We start from the raw sequence: 25,817 nt of genomic DNA on the forward strand, positions 1-25,817 counted from the left end.
TCACTCTCGGAACTCGGCCCCAGTACGTGTGTTTGTGACACACACACATATGCAGACACACACACACACACACACACACACACTAAAAGGGAGCATTATTTTATTAATTTAATAAATAGAATGTCCCACTTCACATGATACAAACATACATGTTCTACTATAAATAAAGCAAGTGGTTAACTCTACATCAATAATATTTAAACCTTAAAATGTTTAGCAATATAACTCTGTGTTAAATGTTGTCTCTTCTCTTCTTAAGGCTTGATTGACTTAGAATTATCTGTTCTTTACTTTCCTGACAAGGGTGCATTTTATTTATCAGAATACAACATTGTATTAACATCAGTTAATTACTGATCTCTGTAAGTTAATGTACCTCTGCCTTATACTGTCATTCCTTTTCATGTTTAGTATCCAAATGACCGCAAAATGATCTGTTTCTTTATTTTTCAAACAATGGTGCATTTTATTTGATCATGAAATGTACCATACCGTCTTAATTCACTTTAAATAAAACTTTAAAGTCCTCCAAAAGCAAGTATAGCCCAGAAACCATGCCCACAGATGCATGAACAAAGGAAGTTTTTCCCTTCAAAATTTCAGGCCATAGCAGTGGCCATTCCCCCAAGGATGGGTGGGGTTCAGGACCTTTAAAACATCTTGAACCCAACTAATCATTGTCCAGTCAGAGTTCAGTCGGGTCCAGTCAGAGTTCAGTCAAGGAAGCAACTCGCTCACTCGGCTCGACCGGAAAGGCTCGGACCCCCGGGGAACAGCTCAGCAGCAAGTCAATGCAAGTAACAGGTTTACCAACTAATTTAGATGCGTGTTAAGTTTGAACCCCTTAATATTAAGGCAAATTTAAATTTCCGTGACGATTTCTCAGTTAGGATGTGATTAATTTGAAGTAAGCTGCCTTTCCTTTCTTTATCTCCTTCTTCTTTTCCTTTCTCTTCCTCCTTTCCTAATTTCAACTTACTTTTATTTTATTTTAATTTTCTTTATTTATTTTTGTTTGTTTGTTTGTGTAGTTAGTTTTATGTTGTGTTTGTCTCATTTATTAAATGCCGTATTTTTCATAAGTGATTGTCTCTGAGTACGTTCCATAAATGCGAAGTTCCTGCAACATCAGGTCTGAACTACATGCTCTATTTAATTAAATTTAATTTACGGTATAAAGTAAAAGGGGGTTATGTCTTTCTTGGCCAGGGAGATACCTCTTTTATAGAATTAATATAAAATTATACTGGACGAACAGACAAATAAGTGTAATGTTAATTCCATTACCGTCAATTCAACTTAATTTAAATATTTAGGAGTAACTATCTTCTTCTTCTTCTTTCGGCTGCTCCCATTAGGGGTCGCCACAGCGGATCATCTGTCTCCATACCACCCTGTCCTCTACATCTGCCTCTTTTACACCAACTACCTGCATGTCTTCCCTCACCACATCCATGAACCTCCTCCTTGGCCTTCCTCTTTTCCTCCTACCTGGTGGCTCCATCCTCAGCATTCTTCTACCAATATAATTCATGTCCCTCCTCTGCACATGTCCAAACCATCTTAATCTCGCCTCCCTCACCTTGTCACCAAAACATCCTACATGCGCTGTCCCTCTAATAAACTAATTTCTGATCCTATCCATCCTCGTCACTCCCAACGAAAACCTCAACATCTTCAGCTCTGCTACCTCCAGCTCCACCTCCTGTCTTTTACTCAATGCCACTGTCTCTAATCCATACAACATCGCAGGTCTCACCACAGACCTATAAACTTTCCCTTTCATTTTTGCAGATACCCTACTATCACAAATCATTCCTGTCACTCTTCTCCACCCACTCCACCCTGCCTGCACTCTTTTCTTCACTTCTCTAACACACTCTCCATTACTTTGCACTGTTGAACCCAGGTACCTGAATTTCTCCACCTTCTCCAGCTCTTCTCCCTGCAACCGCACAACTCCACTGCCCTCCCTCTCATTCACACACATGTACTCTGTCTTACTTCTACTGAGTTTCATTCCCCTTCTCTCCAGCGCATATCTCCACCTCTCCAGGGTCTTCTCAACCTGCTCCCTACTCTCACAACAAATCACAATATCATCCGCAAACATCATAGTCCAGGGAGACTCCTGTCTGACCTCGTCCGTCAACCTGTCCATCACCACTGCAAACAGGAAGGGGTCAGGGCCGATCCTTGATGCAGTCCAACCTTCACCCTGAACCAGTCTGTCGTTCCTACTGCACACTTCACTGCCGTCACACTGTCCTCATACATGTCCTGCACCACCCTCACATACTTCTCTGACACACCTGACTTCCTCATACAATACCACAACTCCTCCTCTTCTCTCAGCCTGGCTTCCACTATTCTTTCCCATAACTTCATGGTGTGACTGATCAACTTAATATTTAGGAGTAACTATAACCCGTTATAATTACTTATAAATATTTACCTTTCTTTGCAAGCTAAATTCGCTACATATAATGGTGGAGAATGCGGGCAGACTGTGCTTCCAACTATTTACTCAATTTATCTGTATTATAAGTTTGTCCCTCTTATCCCCCAGTTGCTACAGACGTAAACAAAGGAATAAACATCTAAATTTCAACACTATTGTTTGTTTGGAGCAGAAATGCTTTACAGCATGTTGTTCACTGTAGCCTTATCTTTCCTAATAAACTGGGATTAGCAGCAGTGGATGTGTTTTGACTCGTTATTACAATAATAATGTAAGTAGTGCGGTTTTTTATGCATGTTGTTTGTGTGTACTGCTTACACACATTCAGTAAATACATTCGTTATACGTTTTCCATTGAAAAACAGTAATCTGAAATCGCTGCAAATGTATTTGCTGAATTTGTCTAAGCAGTACACAACAACAACACGCATAAAGAAAATGCACTACTTACATTATTATTGTAATAATGAGTCACAAACACTGCTGCTAATCCCGGTTTATTTGGAAAGATAAGGCTCCACTAAACAACATGCCGTAAAGCATTTTTGCTCCAACCAAAACAATAGTGTTGTAATCTGGGTTGTTATTCCTTTGTTTATGTCACAGAACTTCGGCTGGTGTTTGTGTGTATATGTTTCCGAATAACTTTTGCATAAAAACGACATCTTGCTGGTAAACCAACAAATATGGCTGATAGAATATAGTGTTACAAAACGCTTGAGACCACAAAATAAAAAATTATAATAAAAAAAAAGTAAAAGAGGCCGAAAAAGAGGCTATTCATATTGACGTCCAGCAATTTTAATCTTAACAATACGCGCACACACCTTTTTTTTTAAACATTTCTTTTATAAAAACAAAAGGGCAATGAAACCAATAACATTGTATAAAACTGTAAAAGGAAATATAACTTACAGATGTAAAATATCAGATCTCCAAGTCTCTGTTGTTACTCCGCTCCCAAGAATATTTTCCACATCGCTGCTTTGTGCAAATCTCTGATAAAACAACTTTTTTGACTGTCCATTTTTTACCTTGTTTTCTTTTTTTTGTTGTAAACAAAGCCTATTTAGCACGCTGTTTGTGCTGACCTGAGAGCTGCTTAACTTCCTGGTTCATTACACCACATGCTGCTTCAATCAGTAAGAGTTTGTAAAGAGTAAAAAAAAACCTAAGATTCACACACATAGGGAATAAAATCCTCCCATATATTATTAGAATCCTGCATTTATTGGCTACATATTTCATTAATCAGTTTGTTTCCATAATGCTACTGGCTGGAAATAAAATATTGAAATGATAGGTGGTGCAGAATAAAAACATGACACCTGCAGAGAGCATGGAGACTGAACCCAAGATTCTGCCTTTTACTACGTTTTTTTTTTCTTTTTTTTCTTTTATTTTGTGGTCTTATTTTTTTTGTAGCATTATTTTCTACCAGCCATAGTTGCGTTTTGCCAGCAAGATGTCATTTTTTATGCGAAAGTTATCTCGAAATATATACACAAACAGGAACTGAAGTTCTGTGACGTTGTGCTCTATGCTCCATCCGTTCATAAGCCTTTAGTTTGTACTATCCTGGTCACAGATCTGCGGTAACGCCATACTACATATTTAACTAGATATAAATGATTTCAGGGAATTTCAAAGTTAATCAAGAATTTTACATTTATTTGCCAGGCAATAAACAAATGTCACATCTAAAACAAATAATAGAAAAAGTTACATAACATGAGCAGCATAAAACTAAATATTTTAGCAATACAGTTTACTAAGGAAATGTTAAATAATCACTATACCTGGCAACAGAGAAACACAGAGATTGTGTGGGAAGTTCTGACTATCAAATGCTTTCCTGAGTGTCTCACCAAATTTCCTTAAATACCCAAACCATCGTAAACACTTGTAAATTCAAAGTGATAAAAGCTTTGCACACCCTTTCTGGGGACAGGATCTGACCTAAAAACTAAATTTCACCTAGACCACCTGGTAAGGATCTTCTCCAGGGCAACCCTTATGTCAGTAGGACAGAATTTCTCCAAACCTGGGGTCTGTTCTACTGATATGGGACTGAGATCATATTTCCAATCACATTGATACCTTTAAAATGATACTAAACATGTGAAGGTAAAATATATACATTCCTAAATTGTGATTATTACATTATGCAAGTAAAGTAGTTGAATTCCGGGACCTTCTCAGTCACCTTTCCATGATCTGGCCATCTCCCCAGGAGTGAAAGAGGGGGGAATCAAGGATGGGTGACTGGGCAGCTGAACAAATGGCTTTCTCTCCTCAGATCAAAGAGATCCTCTCCTCAGATTAGAAGGTTTATTGTTTTATTGCATGGTAGTTCTTGGGGTCTCTCCTCATGAAGTTGCATGGCAGTTCTCTGAGTCTGGTACCATGAACAGATCTGACCATCCTTATATTGTGTGTACTGCTTACACAAATTCAGCAAATACATTTGTTATATGTTTTCCATTGAGATACAGTGATCTGAAATCGCTGCTTTTGGCTTAGACCTTGATGTATAGTTGGTAATAGTTACTCTAGTTCCTTTTTTATTTAATCTATTGCTAAACATTAACACCTGAGAACAATGGGATATCAGTTGCGCTGGCGCAACCCCAAAGACTAAAAGGTTAAAGTCTATGCAGCCGCCGTTTTGGCGTATCACACCCCTGTGTCCGGGCATTCTCTCCTGATGCGTTTTCTCCGTGACACCCGATGGCTAAGGCCTCAAGTGCATCCCAGAGTGCCTGGTTGGGACCTGGCTATAGTGTTGGAGGCTCTGTCCGAGCCCCCCTTCGAGCCTTTGGCTGAGACTTTGTGGATGCAACCGCTTTCTTGCTGGCCATCTGCTCTCTGAGTAGGTGATTTGCAGGCCCTCTCTGTTGCCCCCTATTTCCTAGGAGTGAGTTAGATTGAGTAGTAGAGGGTGTACCTAGGAATGAACGATTGGTGATTGGGGCTGACTTTAATGGGCATGTAGGTGAAGGGAACAGAGGTGATGAGGTAGGTATGGCCTTTAGGAGAGGAATGTGGAAGGGCAGATGGTGGTAGATTTTGCTAAAAGGATGAAAATGGCAGTGGTGAATACTTATTTTAAGAATAGTTTTAAGAAGAGGATCATAAGGTGGCAAAAAAGGAGTGGAGCAAGGTGCACACTGTAAGGCTGTAAGGTGTTGGCAGGGGACAATGTAGCTAGACAGCATCGGATGGTGGTCTGTACGATGGTTTTGGAGGTGAAGAAGAAGAGTAGGAAAGTGAGGACTGAAAGAAGAATAAGATGATGGAAACTGAAAAAGGAAGACTGAAGTGTAAGATTTAGGGAAGAGGTCAAACGGGCTCGGTGGTGGTGAAGAGGTGCTGGATAATTGGGCAGCTACTGCAGAAGTGATAAGGGATAAAGCTAGAAAGGTACTTGGTGTAACTTCTGGAAATAAAAAGGAAGACAAAGAGATGTGGTGGTGAAATAAGGAAGTGCAGGAGAGCATAAGGAGAAAGAGGTTAGCAAACAGGGGGAGTGGTGGCTCCAGCGGTTAAGGCGCTGGGTTACCGATCGGAAGGTCGGGGGTTCAAGCCCCAGAATCGCCAAGCTGCCACTCTTGGGCCCTTGAGCAAGGCCCTTTAACCCTCTATGCTCCAGGGGACCCTTACGAGAAATTAAACCAAGGACCGTGACGTCGGAGCGACGTGGGGCCGCCTTCCCGTGGGCTCACCACCTGCAGGAGGGACCGTAAGGGACCGGTGCTGAGAGGATTGGGCAGCAGTCGAAGGCGGGGGCCTTGACAGCCCGATCCCTGGACACGGAGAAGTGTCTGGGGAATCTGCTTAGACTGCTGCCCCCGCGACCCGAATTACGGATAAGCAGGAGAAGATAAAAGAAAAAAAAAAAGTTAGCAAAACAGTATTAGGATCGACATAGTGATGAGAAAAGTAGTGGAAGCCAAACTGAGAGTAGAGGTGACCATCTGTGAGCAACAGTATGGTTTCATGCCGAGGAAGAGCACTACAGATTATTATTTGCTTTGAGAATGTTGATGGAGAAGTATCAAGAAGGTCAGAAGGAGTTGCATTGTGTGTTTGTAGATTTAGAGAAAGCGTACGAAAGGGTGCCGAGAGAGAAGTTGTGGTATTTGTATGAGGAAGTCAGGTGTGTCAGAGCTGTATGTGAGGGTGGTGCAGGACATGAAGACAGTGTGACAGCAGTGAAGTGTGCAGTAGGAACAACAGGCTGGTTTAATTCAATTCAATTCAATTCAATTAATTTTCATTTGTATAGCACTTTTAACAATGAACATTGTCTCAAAGCAGCTTTACACAGATAATGTGGTGATTAAAAGTAAATATGTTCTTTATAAGTAAGTTTGTCCCTGATGAGCAAGCCGGTGGCAACCTTGGCAAGGAAAAACTCCCCGAGATGGCATAAAGAAGAAACCTTGAGAGGAACCAGACTCAAGAGGGAACCCATCCTCATCTGGGTTGCACCGAATGTCCATATAGCAGATATATGATGTTGCAGGGAACAGTGATGATGATCAGAAGTGAAAAGTAGTCCTGAGTCAATGCAGCAGACTGTTGACATTAACTACAGTCCAATCCATTCTCAAAGCGCCCGTTCTTTCTCCGGAATTTCATGGAACCACCCAAGGCGTTGATAAGAAACCGTCCCGAACTGCACAAAGTGACCTCCAGTCGAAGAGAACACTATCCAGAGGCAGGCCTGGACGAAGTGGGAAGAATTGAATTGAACTGAATTTTTTAACTGGTGCCGCCCTGCATTAATGACTGTGTCGGATAAGTAGATGTGTTAAATAGGCTAATCTTTTAATAGTCCTCTAAGATTTTTGCTAGTTTCTTGAAGAGAAAAAAAATTACCACTGGATCAAAGTTCCAGTTTCCTGAACATTGTACCTTGTTTAATTGAGATTGTCACAACCTGTCTTCAGTCAAGTCTGGATTCAAGGACTTGGTCTATTAAGAGGTAAGCAGTGAGCCAAGTACACTTAAGCTCCCAAACTTTACTTGATCTTTCCATGGAAGGATATTCCAGACAATATTTAAAATTAATTGCTTTTGAATATTGAATATTTGCAATTGCGTTTTCCATATGTGGATGCATAAATAATCCGTACAGCGGGTGTAATCCTTCGGATCGGGACTAGGAGCTGGAACCAGCGGGGAATGCTGGCGGTCAGGAATCTGGTTGATCACTGTAGTCATTCAGTAGATCCGACAGCGAGTGAGGTGGAACCGGGACCTTTTAAAGGGGAAAGGTAATGAGGAACAGGTGCTGCCGATTGGAGCAGTGAGAGGCAGCATGAGAGCCTCCGAGGGAGGTAGATCCCTGACAATTTCCAGTGTCTTCCGATTTATGACCATGTCATATTAAAATAGCAATTAGGGCTATTAATTATTTTAGTAATCGAGTATTCTTCCGATTATTCCATCGATTAATTGAGTAATTGATTGAGATTTCAATTTTGACTTTATTTAACGGTTAAGAGCAGTCCAGAGTTTAGCAGGTGGTGCGTCAGTAATACTGGTCTGTGGGGAAACACAATGTTACATGTGTAGTTTCATGGACTAAACGAAGCATCAAGACAAATTATTTAAACAGGTTAAATGAGTTTGTGGCTTTGATGAACAGCAACATTAGAACTGTTTTCTTTAGCAACCTAAGTGAAGTGGTCTCAAGGTTTCTTCCTCATTACATCTAAGGGAGCTTTTCCTTGCCACAGTCGCCATGGCTTGCTCATCAGGGATAAATGCACACCATTCACCTTGACTGTTGATTTCTGTAAAGCTGCTTTGAGATAATGTCTGTTGTGAAAAGCGCTATACAAATAAACTTGACTTGACTTGACTTGAAGTGGCTGTTAGCTTTTTGTAAAGGACAGAAAAGATTAATTGAACAGGACGTCCTTTGATAAACATACACTAGATATGGAAAGTATTCACAGTGCGTTTTATGTTACAGTCTTATTCCAAAATGGATTTAATTAATTATTTTTCTCTCAAATGTACAAACAATACCCCATAGTGACAACATTGAAGAGGTTTGTTTAAAATCTGTGCAAATTGATTAAAAATATGATGCTACCTGCTTGGCACACTTTTTTTGGGCAGTTACTCCCATTCTTTTTTTGCAGAACCTCTCAAGCTCCATCAGTTTGGATGGGGTGCGTCATTGCACAGCCATTTTCAGATCTCTTCAGTGATGTTCAATCAGGTTCAAGTCTGGGCTCTGGCTGGGCCACTCAAGGACATTCTCAGAGCCACTTCTTTGTTATCTTGACTGTGTGCTTAGGGTTGTTGTACTGTTGGAAGATGAACCATTGTCCCAGTCTGAGGTGCAGAGCTCTCTGGAGCAGGTTTTCATCAAAGATGTCTCTTTACATTGCTGCATTCATCTTTCCCGTGATCCTGACTAGTACCTGACACAGAAAAACATCCCCACAGCATGATGCTGCCACCACCATGCTACACTGTAGGGACGGTATTGGCCAGGTGATGAGCGGTGCCTAGGTTCCTCCAGACATGATGATTGCCATTTAGGCAAACTAATTCATCATTTGCCTTTTGGCAAACTCCAGGTGCACTGTCGTGCCTTTAGATAAGATAAGATGAATAAAGGTTTATCGTATCTTATCTTATTTTAATAAGATAAGATACGATAAACCTTTATTCATCTCACAGTGGGGAAATGTCTGTGTTACAGCAGCAAAGAAAAAGAAATGTGCAAATATATATAAAAAAAGTATAAACATAATACAGTATTGTTATGCCAAGAGAAACGGAGGCGGAAGCCGAAGTGCAACTCTCGTAAAGTTGAATGAAAATGACACACCATAAACAGAAATGACTGGATTGATGCTGGGTTCAATGTAGCAGGGTCCAAGATTCCGGTGATGTGCCGAAAGGCAATGCGTATCCGTGGTACGCCCTGGAAGGGCGAGGTCCACAACGTCCTATTACGGGACTGCCACTGAGTGGAAAATATCAGTGGTGCGCTTGGGAGAAAGTGCAGTCCAGAATATCCGTGGTGCACTTGGGAGAAAGCGCGGTCCACACTGTCGTAGGACAGTCCAATCTATCTGACGCATAGCGTACACTAACAGACGGCGAGTGAATCTAGAACGGGAGTTTATAAAGGTGATTGGTTAACGAGTCTTAGGTGTTTGAGATCAAGGCCGGGAGCGCCAATAGCGGCAGCATGACAGCCGCCGAAGGGGCCGTGGCAGGTGGATTCCTGACATTAACCCACATACGCCTGGTGGGCCAGGGCACTCGGAGGAGGGCTATGCCATCCGTCCTGGGTCGAAGGAGGCCCGGTTAGCATCGCCGCGGAATCGTGAACCGAGCAGAGCCAAGAACTGGAGTGCGTTTAGCGTGAGCAGAGTAGAGCCGAGAACCAGAGCGCATTAAGCATGAGCAGAGCCAAGAACTGGAGCGCATTGAGCATAAGCAGAGCAGAGCTGAGAACGGGAGCGCATTGAGTGTGAGCAGAAAGTAGGAAGCAGGCCCGGACGGGTCGGACCCTGAAGACATGAAATGTAGGGTGGATCCGGAGTGCTCTGGGGAGCCTGAGTCGGAGGGCCATAGGATTGACGGCTTAGGAAATGGGGAATAGACCGATGAAGTGTGGGGTGAGCTTCCGACAGGTGGCCTTACGGGGAAGGTCCCAAGTGGAGAGCCATACTCACTATCCAACACAGTAATGAGGGGCTAGGCGCTGCTTGCAGTTGGCCCCCTGGCAAAATCTTATGCCGTTTTTGAGCAGGGCAGCTCGGGCGGTTCTTCTGTCGCAACAGCGGAAGTAAGGAGTGGCAAAGGGGAAGGTGGACCGGGGTTCCTGGTTGGAGAAAGTTGGTGGCAGGTAACCGTGGACCACCTGGAAGGACGAAAGCCCTGTGGCAGTGGTGGGAAGGGTGTTATGGGTGTACTATGTACTAGTTTATCCAACCAGGAGACTCTTGACTGCAGGTTCTTGACTGCAAAGGAGGTGAAGACCAGTTTCCAGAATCTGGTTGAGCCTCTCGGTTTGTCTGTTTGCCTGAGGGTGGCAGAAGTCTCTCCAAAACTAGGCTGAGAATTGGGGTCCACGGTCTGAGACAATATCTCTGGAAAATCTCTGGGATGGCAGCTTGGGTACGGCGATAAAGTGGCCGATCTTCCAATAAATGATAGTCATGATGACCATGTTGCCATTGGAATGGGGCAGCCCGTTAACGAAGTCTATGGTGAGGCAGATTTTTGGGGAATGGAAGGGGCCGAAGGAGACCTTGGGGATGGACACAAGGGTTCTTTGAGGTACTCAAGGTTGCGGTGATCCATCCCCCCTCCAACCATTTCTCTAAGTCCAGCTTGACAGCAAGAACCTCTTTCTCGCCCACCGGGTAGTTGCGTTTCGAGGGGCTAAGGCATCGGGAGAAAAATAGAACTATAGTCCTTGACAAAGCAGTAAAAAAATTGCCGAAGCCTAGGAACCTTTGTAGTTGGCTGCGGGAGGTGAGGGCTGGCCATTCTGGAAAAGCAGGTATCCCAGGAACGAGGTTCCACAGCCAAGGGAACCCGAGCATGATGGGGCCTGGGGCGAGGAGATGACCAGGAAGGAAAGCCACTCCTGGTGTCGTTCCCCCACTGACATGAGTAAAAGCTTGGTGCAGTGGGTGGCCCAGTTTAAAAGGCTGCTTTTACAGGGCTCTGATTAGCAGGGCTTCGGGTAGGGGTTTCATGGGGACTTGTAGCTGCTTGGCAAGCTCGAGGTCGATGAACTCGGTGTCAAGTCAAGTCAAGTCAAGAAGCTTTTATTGTCATTCAACCATATATAGCTGATGCAGTACACAGTGAAATGAGACAACGTTCCTCCTGAACCCAGGTGCTACATAAAACAACATAAAACAACAGTAAACAACAGTCACAGAACAGAAGAACACAGGGCCAGGAACTAAGATCCTCGCCACATAAAGTGCATGTGTGCAACTGGTGCAAACAGTGCAAAAGACATCACAAGACAGTGCAAAACAAAACAGGACAGTGCAGGACAATACAAAATACACAAAATATAAAAATAAAATCAACAATAGCTCCGCCAGTAAAAACCTGTCGTAATAGAATAAGGTGCACAGTAGCAGAAAAATGTAAACAGAGAAATGTAAACAGAATTGTGCAATTCTACAATAGCAGCAATCAAAATAAACTGAACAGTGACCAAAGGATTTGGACAGAATATTGTGCAAAGAGAGCAAGTCCCGAAAGATCAGCAACAAACGGCATGTAAACATTATTGCGACAATGAAAGGTGTAAATGGTGTTGAAACCTGGGTGTGCGAAGTGTATGTGTGTTGAGTCCGGTTGTACAGATCAGTCACACAGTTGTGTGTAAGTGTGTGTGTGAGTATGTGTGTGTGTGTGAGAGAGAGTTCAGTTCAGATGTTTGTTGAGGAGCCTGATGGCTTGCGGGAAAAAACTGTTGCACAGTCTTGTTGTGAGGGCCCGAATGCTTCGGAACCATTTCCCTGATGGTAGGAGGGTGAAGTGTGTGTGTGACGGGTGTGTGTGGTCATCCACAATGCTGTGTGCTTTGCGGATGCAGTGTGTGGTGTAAATGTCCATGATAGAGGGGAGAAAGACTCCGATGATCTTCTCAGCTGTCCTCACTATCCTCTGTAGGGTCTTGCGATCCGAGACGGTGCAGTTCCCAAACCAGGCAGTGATGCAGCTGCTCAAGATGCTCTCGATGGCCCCTCTGTAGAACATGGTCAGGATGGGGGGAGGGAGATGAGCTTTCCTCAGCCTTCTCAGGAAGTAGAGACGCTGCTGGGCTTTCTTGGCGATGGAGCTGGTGTTAAGTGACCAGGTGAGGTTATCCGCCCGATGAACACCTAGGAATTTGGTGCTCTTGACGATCTCCACTGAAGATCCCTCGATGATCAGTGGAGAATGGTCTCTCTGTGCTCTCCTGAAGTCAACAACCATCTCTTTTGGTTTTGTCCACGTTTAGAGACAGGTTGTTGGCTTCACACCAGGCTGTTAACCGTTGCACCTCCTCTCTGTATGCTGACTCGTCGTTCTTGCTGATTAGACCCACCACGGTCGTGTCATCAGCAAACTTAATGATATGATTCGAGCTGTGCGTTGGTGCACAGTCGTGAGTCAGCAGAGTGAACAGCAGTGGACTGAGCACACAGCCCTGAGGGGCTCCAGTGCTCAGTGTGGCGGTGCTGGAGATGCTTTTTCCGATCCTGACTGACTGAGGTCTCTCAGTCAGGAAGTCCAGGATCCAGTTGCAGAGGGAGGTGTTCAGGCCCAGTAGGCTCAACTTCTCAATCAGGTGCTGAGGAATGATTGTGTTAAATGCTGAACTGAAGTCTATGAACAGCATCCTTACATAAGAGTCTTTGTTATCCAGATGGGTGAGGGCCAGATGGAGGGTTGTGGAGATGGCATCGTCCGTGGAGCGGTTTGGACGATACGCAAACTGCATGGGGTCCAGTGCGGGTGGGAGCTGGGTCTTTATGTGCCTCATGACGAGCCTCTCGAAGCACTTTATCATGATGGGTGTGAGTGCAACGGGACGATAGTCATTGAGGCAGGAGACAGAAGACTTCTTCGGCACAGGAATGATGGTCGTCGTCTTGAGGCACGTGGGAACAGTGGTGCTGCTCAGGGAGATGTTGAAGATGTCAGTGAATACATCTGCTAGTTGTTCTGCACATTCCCTGAGCACTCTGCCAGGAATGTTGTCTGGTCCAGCAGACTTCCGTGGGTAATAGAGTTTTCCTCACTTCAGCTGTGGTTAGACAGAGCACCTGGTCACTGGGAGGAGGGATGGTCTTCCTCGCCACCACGTTGTTCTGCACCTCGAACCGGGCGTAGAAGTGATTCAGCGCATCCGGGAGGGAGGGGTCACGGTCACAAGCAGGTGATGTGGTCTTGTAATTCGTGATCGCCTGGATGCCCTGCCACATGCGCCGGGTGTCTCCGCTGTCCTGGAAGTGGCCATGGATTCTCTTGGCGTGTGCGCGCTTCGCCTCTCTGATGGCACGGGACAGTTTGGCCCTTGCTGGTTTCAAGGCCGTCTTGTCCCCTGCTTTGAAGGCAGAGTCTCTTGTTTTTAGCAGCGCACGCACCTCGGCGGTCATCCACGGCTTCTGGTTGGAGCGTGTAGTGATGGTCTTGGAAATAGTCACGTCATCAATGCACTTGCCGATATAGCTGGTCACTGTTGACGTGTACTCCTCCAAGTTGATGAAATCGCCATTGGTTGCAGCTTCCCTGAACATGACCCAGTCAGTGCATTCAAACCAGTCCTGGGTGCAGACATGGATCCTGCTGGCCAGGTTCTCACTTGTTTTTGAGCTGGTCTTGAACGCCTGCTGAGTGGTCTGTATGCTGGGATCAGCATAACAGAGATGTGGTCTGAGTAACCGAGGTGGGGGCGGGGCTTCGCCCGGTATGCGCCCCGGATGTTTGTGTAAACAACATCCAGCGTGTTTTCTACTCTGGTTGCAAAGTCCACATTCTGATAGAATTTGGGAAGCACAGTCCTGAGATTTGCGTGATTAAAATCTCCGGCGACTATAAACAATCCGTCAGGGTGTGAGTTTTGAAGTCCGCTAATGGTCCCGTAGAGCACGCTGAGCGCTTCCTTAGCATTAGCGCTAGGTGGTATGTACACTCCGAGCACAATAGCGGTGGTGAATTCCCGGGGTAAATAAAAAGGTCTACATCTCACAACAATAAACTCCAGCAGCGATGAGCAGTAGGTAGAAACAAGCACAGAGTTCTTACACCATTCCGTGTTGATGTAAACACACAGACCGCCGCCGCGAGTCTTACCGCACAGAGCTGCATTTCTGTCGGCACGAAACGCGGCTAGCCCGTCCAGCTGGATGGCGGCGTCCGGAACTCTGTCGCTCAGCCACGTTTTACGTAAACACAAAAACGCAACAGTGTCTGTACTCACGCCGAGTAGCTTGTTGGAGTCTGATGTAGTCTAGTTTATTGTCCAGGGAGCAGACATTTGCCAGCAGTAGTGATGGTTGAGCGGGCCGGCTAGGGTTAGCTTTTAGCCTAGCATTAGCACCCGCTCGCTTTCCGCGTTTCTGCTTCCTCGCGCAGCGCTTCCGATTCCCCCTCCTCCGTCCGTCCTCCGCAGGCGATGCCGAGGTCTGGAGGTCTGGTTCTCGGAGCACGCAGAGGTCGCGTAGTTTCTGCCGCAGGTCATCATTTATGGTGTTGTTTGGGTTGTTTTTGAGTTCTTTCAGTGTTTTGCGGTTGTACACAGGCACACCGGTTGCTCCGATGTCCATGTGTTGTGTAAGGCGGGCTACAAAATAAAGTTAGCACCATTTTGGGTCCGGAGCGGCCGCTGCGAGCTACTGCCGCGCCGCCATCTTGGATCCCCCAAATCGATGAAGGCAGCCAATTCTGTGCCTCCGGGGCCTGCCTAAAGGTGGACCAATATGGTGGGTTTGGAGTGAGCGGGAAAGAGGGGCTCATCGCTCCTTCACCGACGAGCCATGCCTTTTACTAGGCAGGCCTAATAATGGGCATGTAACCTTTGCCTCCGCAGTAGAGGCATAGACCCTATCTCCATTGCCTGTGGCGGAGAGAGAGAGAGAGAGTGCGGGGACTTAAAGCATCAGGTGGGGAACTGCATGTAGGGGACAGACGGTAAGGATCAAGAGAATCCAGATCTCGCGGTGGATTACTGGTGCTGACTGCGTTCTTAACGGCAGAGGAGAGGCACTGGAGAAAATTGTCAGAGTGCCGTGTGATCCCATCCACTGTCAATGGCGAATGGAAAGTCAGCCGCAAACTCTGCCACAGAGCAATGCCCCTGTGTGGCCAAGATCAGGGAGCGGGCGGCATCTTGCCATGGCATAGACGAGCCGAAAACCTTGAAGTTCGCCCGAAAATCGGGCTGGCGACGTGAGCTGAGGTTCATGCATAGGTTGGTGGAGCGGGGGCCGGTGCCGCGGGTGCCTGAAGTACCGGGGCGGCAGGGGGCAACGGCGGCAGACCAGCTGTGGGGATTCTGCCACCAAATCATGTGCGCAGGAATCCAAGTCAAGTCAAGAGGCTTTTATTGTCATTTCTACTATACACAGTGGTGCACAGTACACAGTAAAAACGAGACAACGTTCCTCCGGAACCCTGGTGCTACACTAAACAACAACATAGAGCTAAATAAAGTGCGTCGAGTGCAACCTAGTGCAAACAGTGGAGACGAAAACAGTACAGACAGACAGTGCAGACAGACAACACAAGACAAGACACAAAACCTGAGATAGCGCCGACTAGAAAACCTACTGTATACTCTAAATATACAGTACTGTGTGAGGAGAACTGTAAAAACTATACCTGGGGGTGAATATAAACAGACATAATGTAGTGCAAAAAACAGCAGCAGTCAAGAGGTGCAAAAGACAGCATGTAAACAGTATAGTAATAATAATAGTATAGTATAATAAGAAACAGTCAAAGGTGCAAAAAACAGCATGTAAACAGTGCAGTACTGTATAGTATAAATAATAATGGAATGGGCTGAGATGAGTAATGAGTGTGTGTTAAGTGTTAAGTCCAGGTTTTACAGTTCAGTAACTCACATTGTGTGTGTGTGTGTGTGTGTGTGTGTGTGTGTGTGTGTGTGTGTGTGAGTGAGTTTCAGTTCTGTGTGTTAAGAAGCCTGAAGGCTTGCGGGAAAAAAGTCTTAATGTGGCGGCCCGAATGCTTCGGAACAGTTTACCTGATGGCAGGAAAGTGAAAAGTGTGTGTGACTGGTGTGTGTGGTCGTCCACAATGCGGTTTGCTTTGCGGATGCAGCGTGTGGTGTAAATGTGCATAATAGAGGGGAGAGAGACTCTGATGATCTTCTCAGCTGTCCTCACTATCCTCTGTAGACGGTGCAGTTCCCAAACCAGGCAGTGATGCAGCTGCTCAAGATGCTCTCAATGGTCCCTCTGTGGTCAGGATGGGGGGAGGGAGATGAGATTTGATTTCCTAAGCCTTCTCAAGAAGTAGAAATGCTGCTGGGCTTTCATGGTGATGGAGCTGGTGTTGAGTGAAGAGATGAGGTTGTCCTCCAGATGAACACTAAGTAATTTAGTGCTCTTGATGATCTCCACTGAGGGGCCATCAATAATCAGTGGAGATTGGTCACTCTGTGCTCTCCTGAAGTCCACAACCATCTCTTTGGTTTTGTCAATGTTCAGAGACAGGTTGTTTGCTCCACACCAGGCAGTTAACCATTGCACCTTCTCTCTGTATGCTGACTCGTCGCTCTTGCTGATTAGACCCACCACGGTCGTGTCATCGGCAAACTTGACGATGTGGTTCGAGCTGTGCGTTGCTACACATTGGGTCTTAATGTGCCTCATGACGAGCCTTTTGAAGCACTTCATCAAGATTTGTGTGAGCACGACGGGACGATAGTGATTGAGGCAGGAGACAGTAGATACCTTCGGCACGGGAACAATGGTCATTGTCTTGAGGCACGTGGGAACAACGTTGCTGCTCAGGGAGATGTTGAAGATGTCAGTGAAGACATCTGCTAGCTGTTCTGCACATTCCCTGAGCACTCTGGCAGGAATGTTGTCAGGTCCAGCAGACTTCCGTGGGTTAACTCTGCATAGAGTTTTCCTCACTTTAGCTGTGGTTAGACAGAGCACCTGGTCAGTGGGAGGAGGGGTGGTCTTCCTCGCCTTCACGCTGTTCTGTACCTCAAACCGGACGATCAGCACTTCTGACGTCCCCTCTCCCGGCCACCGCCATCAGGTGACACTGAGGGCTGGGGGCCTAATGGAGAGATAAAACTGCCCATGTACAGCTGGTAGGTAATTTCCCATTGTTCATAGACCATTTAAAAATCTTAAACAAATCTTTTTCCAATATTCACCAGAAGTATTTATAAAATTCTTCCGAGAGTCCGTCGATTCTTGATGCTTAGTTGTACTGCATCAGCCAGTCCCTGGAACTCAATGTCCAATTCAAGTGTTTCTGCTTGTCCTTTGCTTAGTTTTGGTAGTTCCTTCAATATCTCCTCTCTGCAAAGCAGATTAGTGACATCCTCACAGTTCTTTGTAGAAGTTTACTGCAATGTCTCTCATTCCCCTTGGTGTCATAGTTGCAGTTTCGTCTGGTTTTCTGTTCTAGATTTAAGAAGTAGGAGGTTGGGGCATCAATGTCTTTGATGTTGGAGATGTGGGTTCCTCCTCTCTATTCAGTTTTTAGTGAATATATTGTTTTCTAATATTTCTATCTCCCTGTGTTATTTATCAGTGCTTTTTGTGTGTGGCGTCAGAATCTTTTATTTATGATTTCCTGACCTCCCACCACGTTCCTAAGGAATCAAACGCCACCTTTTTCTGTCTCCATTTCTCCCAGAAAATTTTAAAATTAACACAGAAGTCCTGGTCTTGGAGCAGTTTAGCATTAAAATACCACTAAGATCTGGGCTTTACATTGTTAAATAACATAAAACCTACTGTGATTGGAGTTTAAACCAGGAGACACAAAACTAGTATCTGGACTTCTCTCTGTGTCTCACTTCCTTCGCTGCACACTATTATTCACATTAATAGTCAATACAAGAATTTGCATTACTTGCACTATTGGAACTCTAACTGGAATGGACTAGCACAGCGTCACTTTTTACAAGCACATGAACACTTTAATGACAATTACGTCACACTGAGTCACTTTAATCTTTACTTGTCATACATATCCATCCATCCCTTCTGTTAATTCATGTATGTATATACATCTATATGCTTTTTTTGCTAGTGTCTATTATATGTGTGTATATATATATATACACACATATATATATATATATATATATATATATATATATATATATATATATATATATATATATATATATATATATATACACACGTATGTATGTATGTATGTATGTATATAATGTGTGTATATATATATATATATATATATATATATATATATATATATATATATATATATATATATATATATATATATATACGTATACATATATACATATATATATATATATATATATATATATATATATATATATATATAAAACGTATAATATATTATTCATACTTATAGTCAGATTATATTTTAATATACTTTTATTAGATTAGATTCTTATTATACTTATATTATTTATTTTTATGTTACTAAATTATGTTTATGTTGCATTTCTTTCATGTTTACAATTTGGACAGTCGTAAAAAGCATTATATAGAATAATGTTGAAACTTGCATAACTTATTCTTGCCGTGGTTGTCTTTAGCCATGTGTATTGTTTCACACCTACAGTCGTTTCTCTCCAGGCATCTAACAGACTGCATTCTTTAATAACCTTGTCTAATACTTAACTGGACTGTATGTGTGCTGCTTCAGAATATCGGTCCACTGTAAAATCGTCTTGGCCCATGACTGTAGTGAGGTTACCATGATTAATTATTGCATCCCTAAGTTTATTAAAAATTTTTACTCTTTCACTGTTGAGGTTTAAATCATAAACATTTACAAATAAAAACTGTGTCCCTCTGATTTTTGCTTGTAGCATTAAAACCCAAACCTGCTCTAGCTCAATGTGCAGTGTGATATTTGCTTTTACCCTTTTTGGAAAAATAAATGCTGCCCCTGCACTGAGGTTTGTCCCATGACTAAGTAAGTGTTGGCCTTCCCAGCACATCCCCCATTCAGTTCTATTTTCTCTGTCTCTGTGTGTTTTTTTTGTAGGAAAAGTACATCAATGTGTTTATATTTTTTTCACTCATTTATTATTATTTCTGCCCCCATTAATGTTAAAAGTTCCTATTCTCAGCTTCTCCATAAGAATTAATTAGAAAAGAAAGAGAGAACAGAGAAGGACAGGTGTACAGAGACAGGAAAAACCCATGTGATTTGATTTAGCCATTTTTCATTTTGCTTTTGAAAGGTCTTTTTGTTATTTTTTTTTCCGTAACTTAGTTGCCATTTTTCACAAGCTATATCATTTCTGTTTGCTTAGTTCCTCTAATGTAGCATCTTTTTGTAGTTTTGAAACTGACATTAGGAATCTATCTGTGTCTGGGAGGTAGTTAGCAACATCCACAATCTTTCTTAAGGTTTCATCTAGGAAGTTGTTTATCTCCTCTAATGTGTATAGACAGCACCCAGCACATCATCCATATTGGTAACCTCTGACACACTGGGACCCAAATGCAGGACGCAAGCTGAGAGTTTAGGATGAAAGTCTTAAATGAAAACAACCGGGGGGCACCCAGGAGAGCAGTTTTAAAGCACAAATCAAAACAACGGTGTAGATCCCAACAAACAGTTTAAAAACACAGTCAAAAGGTTCAAGTAGTCCAAACATGGAAGCATTGAAGGCCAGGCAAAAACTCTAAAGGAGATCTGTTATAAGGTCTTCTTCAGGAACATCAGCACACGCCACCTGAATGACATGACAATGTGAGCTGTTCCCGAAACGACCAGAGAATCTTTTTCCACACACAGTATGAGAGTCCTTCAGATGCCTATTAGCAAACTCCAAGTGGCCTTCAAAGGGTTTTTCACTAAGGAGAGGCTTTTGTCTAGCTACTCTGCCATTGAGCCCTGATTAGTGGACGGCTGCAGTGTTTGTTGTCCTTCTGGATCTCTGAAGCTCAATCAGGATACCATTGGGTTCTTGGTCACCGCTCTTACTAAGGCCCTTCCTCCCTGATTGCTTAGCACCTGGAAGATGCCTGATTTTGCCACACTACTTTTATTTGAGAATTATGGAGGCCACTGTGCTCTTGGAAATCTTCGGTGAAGTAGAAATATTTTGTAGCATTCCCCGAATCTGTGCCTCGCAACAATCCGGTAATCAAATAAATACATTTCTGCTGTTAATTCATAGATGCCAAATAGAAGACATACAAATTTGTGCATTTTTAATCATTGTAATACAAACTGTAGTTTAGATCAAGAAATACTGAAACTGTGTGCCTTCGTATTGGCAACATGACTGTCATTGTTCACAAAAACGATCGTCAAAATGTTTAAAGAGACTTTTTATTCTGATGGTAATAAGACGTTCATTGACACAAATAATTATTTTTGAGAGATGAACCAAGGATTTTGAGAAAAGTATAGGCTTTTTGCAAGAAATCCAATGTATTGTGCTTTGTACAAACATGCATTTACTGGTTTGCAAATATTAAAGGTTTTTGGAGAAAAGCTCAAAAGCTGTTTTTGAGCTTTTTTTTTTTCAAAAACACTTAATATTTGCAAACCAGTTAAAACCTTAATAATTGCACAAAATCGATTTATATGAATGTACCGAAGCATTTGCAATTTGATCAAAGCAACAAGAATTGTTTTTAAGATGTGCACAAGTGACTACTTTTGAGAGATGAACCAAGGAAATGACGAAGTTTGAACAAGTAGTTTTGATAATTTTATTTTTGATCTAAGAAATACTCCAAAGGAACTGAGAAAAACTATAAGAGCACTAAACAGATAGAGATAATACTTTACATCTCTAATAAACATTAGTCATGCCATGCATTTTGAGATCACACGTTTTTTTAATTGATGTTTTCCTAGGTTTTTTCTTTCTCCCACATAAAAATTTAATTGTATATCTAGGTGGAATGGGTTCATTTGTAAATTCTAAAAATGCACGTTCGCATATGTGTACACTAATGTACATTATGTCAGCATACACGTTATTGTATTTCTCTTTTTCCACCCACATTCCATTATGTTTTTATTCCTGAGCAAATTATACTCTTTACCAGACCCAAGTGCTTCAAGTGGAAAGAAACCCACAAAAATAGTTTTTCCAAAGAAATCAGCCCTCCCTTTTGATACTTCTCCTAAATTGCCAGTATAACAACATTTTCCTCTGTGCTCTATGAAATGCATTCCAGTGTTCTGTCTGACTGAGACTTCCTAGAGGACTGGAACTGCAATCATGGAGAAGGGCTCTTTTTCCTGCAGTCAGCAGGAGCTATGCACACATGTGAGTCATATAATTATTTCTAATCCAGCTGATTTCATTACTTCAACAATGTGATTATAAAAAATTTTATGTTAACAATATAGTGCAAACTGTAAAATATAACTATGTACTAGTGATTGTTTAGTTACTCAAAAAGTCTGAATAATTTCACGTTTCCTTACTGGTTCAAGACAACAAAAAAACAGTGCATACCATCTGAGACTATTTCTACACATTTGTTTGTATATATGACTGTTTACAAAAAGACAGCTTTAAAGAAATTTCAATTAGTTACATTATTTAAAATGCTAAAAAAACAAAAACAAGTTGGTTAATTTTGCAATTAAATGCAAAAAAGCAGACAGCCTCAATGTAAAAAATCCGAAACAAGATTGAAAAAAGTAAAAAAAAAAAAAAAAAAGAAAAAGAGAACGTGGTCCTAAAGTATCAACATTGATAAGTGCATGATTAATATCTTTATGGCAAGGCATACCATTTTATATATATATATATATATATATATATATATATATATATATATATATATATATATATATATATATATATATATATATATATATATATGGTTAACTATGCTCCATATATATATATATATATATATATATATATATATATATATATATATAAAATAAAATTTATTAAATGTACTATTTCTGGAATGTTTCCGTTTAATCTATGGAACATAAAATATTAAAATCTTGATGTATTTGATGTGTTTTTTAAATAATTGTATGTCCCCCACTTCTTTGAAAGTTTACATTTCTTCGTTCTTCCAACTTCTTTCTGTTCATGCTTTCTTCAGGCATCTGTATGTTTTGGATTTAGATTGTTTATTACAGCTTTGGTACATTTTAACCAGGTTTCCATGCAGAGAGACATTCATCCTCAAAGTAATGTTGGCCCCTCTGATTATTTGCCCTTCTGTTTCCTTGCCTTTCCACTAAGAATTTTACTAGGCTGTCGTATTTCAAAGAATATAAATATATGCAAAATGTTCATTTCATTGTATGTGTCAATGTCTTTGTTATTTATTTGCTTATAAATGGTTATTATTTTTTTAGCTTTAGGGATAAAGTAAATATTAGAGACAGTAAATTATTGATAGAAAGTTCTCCTGTCGTCTCCGTCTCTGCTGATGAGATAAAGTAGTGCAGCATGAATAAATACTTCTCAACTCTCAACTGTTCTTAAATACATTCATGTCTATATAAAGAGAGACATGGCCACTGCAAATATTGATTTCTACGCTTTTTTTTAATGGAACTTATATTTGAGCAACAGCCAAATTTTAGGCATTGGACGAGGAGTAATTGTGTAAACTTTATTTTATTTTAAATCATTGAATCTTTATGGACAGAACAGATAATTATTATTTGATGTTAACTATGCTCCATTGTACTATAGCTTTAATTTATTACACAGGGACATTGTGTTCCCACACTGCCTTTTAAATATAACATTTTATTATATTTTACTTAATAAATGTAAATTTATTTATCTATTTATTTTGTTTTACTTATTACTATTTAATTTTACTTGATTATTATAACCTTATTAGGGCTCATTATTTTATTGTTTCCATATGGTTTTATATATACTGTCTGTGTTTGTTTTTTTTTTTTTTTTTAGGTTGAGCTAGGGAAAAAGAAAAATCCTGGATGCTGTAGTTACCATTGTGTTGCCCTAATTCTAGGCTTGTTTTTCCTCATGCTGGCCCTTTGCGTTTTTAGCCTGAGGTACATTTGGAGTGCAAACCCTGAAAAGGTAAGATAGTCCATTTGTCTAGAAATTGGGATGATAATCAGACCATGCATCTAAATGATCTTTCCTATATGCTTTCATGATAAATGTTATATAAAGATTAGTATGCAAAACACAAAATGGCATGTCAGATAAATGTGTTGGTACAAAACTAGGCCATGTTCTTATTACAAGTCTTTTAGGTAAGTATGGAAAATTTAGTAATTAAATAGGGATTTGGGAGGTGTCTCTAATTTGTTCAATATGGAGTTCAACACTGATACAAACAATACTGATACTCTTGCCTGAGGAGCTATCAAGTCTTGGTCATTCATGATTTAATTAAATTAAAATTTTTTATTTCTATAGTGCTTTTAACAATGGACATTGTCTCGAAGCAGCTTTACACAGATGTATACAGAAACATGTTTTCAGCCTTGACTTGAACAATGATGCTGGGTCTGAGTCCTGAAAACTAATTGGAATACTCTCCTATATTCCAGCATTTTCTAGTCTAGCATGGACGATATTTTGCCCCAGTGGTCTAAAAAAAACTGCAACACAAAGAGACACAGGCCTGATCAGAGGCCAATAGCAGGTCATTTACCACTTTAACCAGCGCAGTCTCTGTGCTACAATGAGGCCTAAATCCTGACTAATACCGTACATTTTAAAAATTGTTATTCCTAACTAGGTGTGAGCATAACTTCTATGCATCCTTTTCTAGAATGTTGGAGACAAAGGGGAGGCTTGATATTGGCCTATAGTTGTACAGCTGAATGGGTCTGGTTTCTTTATTAAGGGGTTGATAACTGCCAGTTTTGGTCCATCTACTATTTTGTCCAGTGGATGTGGCATCCTTATTTTTCAAAAAGAATATTGATTCATCTGACCACAGAATAGATTTCGAATTTGTCTTCTGTGTTTCTGGATCATGTTCCAAAGAGCTTCTTTTTTGCATGATATTGCTTTAGGAAACTCATTTTATCTCCAATGATGTTATTGGCCTGTTGCCAATTAACTTAATTGGTTGCAAAATCTTCCTCTAATTGTTTCTTTTTAGCAACACCTTCCTGGATTGGCTATATTTAAAAACCTTTAATTAAATTGACTTTATTTTATTCTGAATTATTAGTCCTAAAATTAATTAAATCTGCACAGATGTACTGTAATTTTAATAAGTTAGTCTACTATTAGGAGAAAGAACAAAAATAAATAAATCAAAGGACAGATAAACAAGATTGAACCCAAAGTGTATGACTCACTGTGTAACAAATTCACCGGTACCACACTGGAAGACAAATAGACAGGCAATACTACACCAAGCAGAGCTTTCATTAGAAAAGAGCCTTCACTATCATTTTCACCCTGGCGCTTTCCTTACCAGTACTCACGCCAGGACTTACCACACACTTGCGGTTTGGGACACCTTTCCTTCTAGTTGTGCGCAGTCCCTCCTGGTTTGAAGATGGTGGAGAATGCTCCCAGATTCCGGATGGGCGGGCATGTGGGTGTTGACGGAGAGGGAGAGCGAGAGAAAGAAACTGCCTGTCCCTGTGTACTCAAACATTTGGACTTTCCTGGAGAGGCATGGCAGACCATGCAGTGCCTGTTTTTGCTGCCGATCCCATCTCGCCGCACAGGACACAGTTGGCACCACAGCGGCTGCAGCACTCCTCGTTGATCTGGTCCTACTCCCCTTCCTGGCATAGTCTCCCTGGAGTCATACCCCTCTTCCAGCACAGGGTTTCAGCACCACTCTACCAAATTCACTGGCACCGCACTGGAAAAAAGATAGACAGGCAATAGTTCACCAAGCAGAGCTTTCTTTATTTACTTTTATTTTCACCCTGGCGCTTACCTTTCCAGTTCTCACGGCAGGGCTCATCCACAAACTCGCGGTTCGGGATGTCTTTCCTTCTCAACGTTCGCTGGCAGTCCCTCCCGGATCGGCACGCACTCCTTCGGCTTCCGCCCGTCTCACCCGCGGATCGGTGCACTTTCTCTTTTAGCGCCCGGCCGAGTTTTCTCGCAGACCGCCACGCCTTTTCTCGCGTCCACTCGAGTTTACTCGCTGGCCGACACGTCTCATTCACCGGCGCCCGCCCGTGCTTAATCACCTTTCAGTGACCCTTCCGCTCATCTCTTTGCTTGGTGTGTCTCTCTCTCTCCCCCAAAGTTGGCGTCTCTCTCCTCTTTATTGCCGTCGCCAGACTAAAACAGAGCGCACTGATTAGTCTCGTCAGCTGCAGGTGTTTCTTACCGTTCGTTCAGGCCGGCTACGCCCTCCACTCGTGCACAGCTGGTACGCATTGTCTATATCAGAGATGACCAACCTAGGGCTTACCATTCTATATATGTGAAGAGGGAAAAAGAAGAAAAAAAAATGCCATTTGGAAAAACAAAGACCAGACTAACTGTATTACAAATTACAGAGTAATGTTTTCTATGTATTTATTTATAATATAAAAAAACAAAAAAATTATATGAACCATATTAACTCTAAATTTTATATAATGTTTAGTATAATGCAACATATATTGTCGACCCACAGTCCTCCATAGCAAAGGCTTTTCGTACCTAATATCATAATATCATTTATTTCAGTGATTG

General features: G+C 42.0%; 1 protein-coding gene across 2 annotated transcripts in view; it reads left to right on the forward strand.

Moving 5' to 3' along the window:
* The window catches only part of tnmd (tenomodulin), a 103,739-nt gene that overhangs the window by 39,620 nt on the left and 38,302 nt on the right, over window positions 1–25,817 (forward strand). Inside the window, exons 3-4 of one of the 2 annotated variants that reach the window (XM_083560450.1) lie at window positions 21,373–21,464; window positions 23,094–23,228. In XM_083560450.1, coding sequence (XP_083416576.1) covers window positions 21,417–21,464; window positions 23,094–23,228 — 183 coding nt within the window. In that variant the 5' untranslated portion in view covers window positions 21,373–21,416. Of the gene's footprint in view, window positions 1–21,321; window positions 21,465–23,093; window positions 23,229–25,817 lie in introns of those variants that run through there. The other variant, XM_083560451.1, reaches the window with a different exon arrangement.

This window comes from Silurus aristotelis, assembly GCF_946808225.1.
Source record: "Silurus aristotelis genome assembly, chromosome: 14".
In the NCBI taxonomy this organism is placed as follows: domain Eukaryota; kingdom Metazoa; phylum Chordata; class Actinopteri; order Siluriformes; family Siluridae; genus Silurus; species Silurus aristotelis.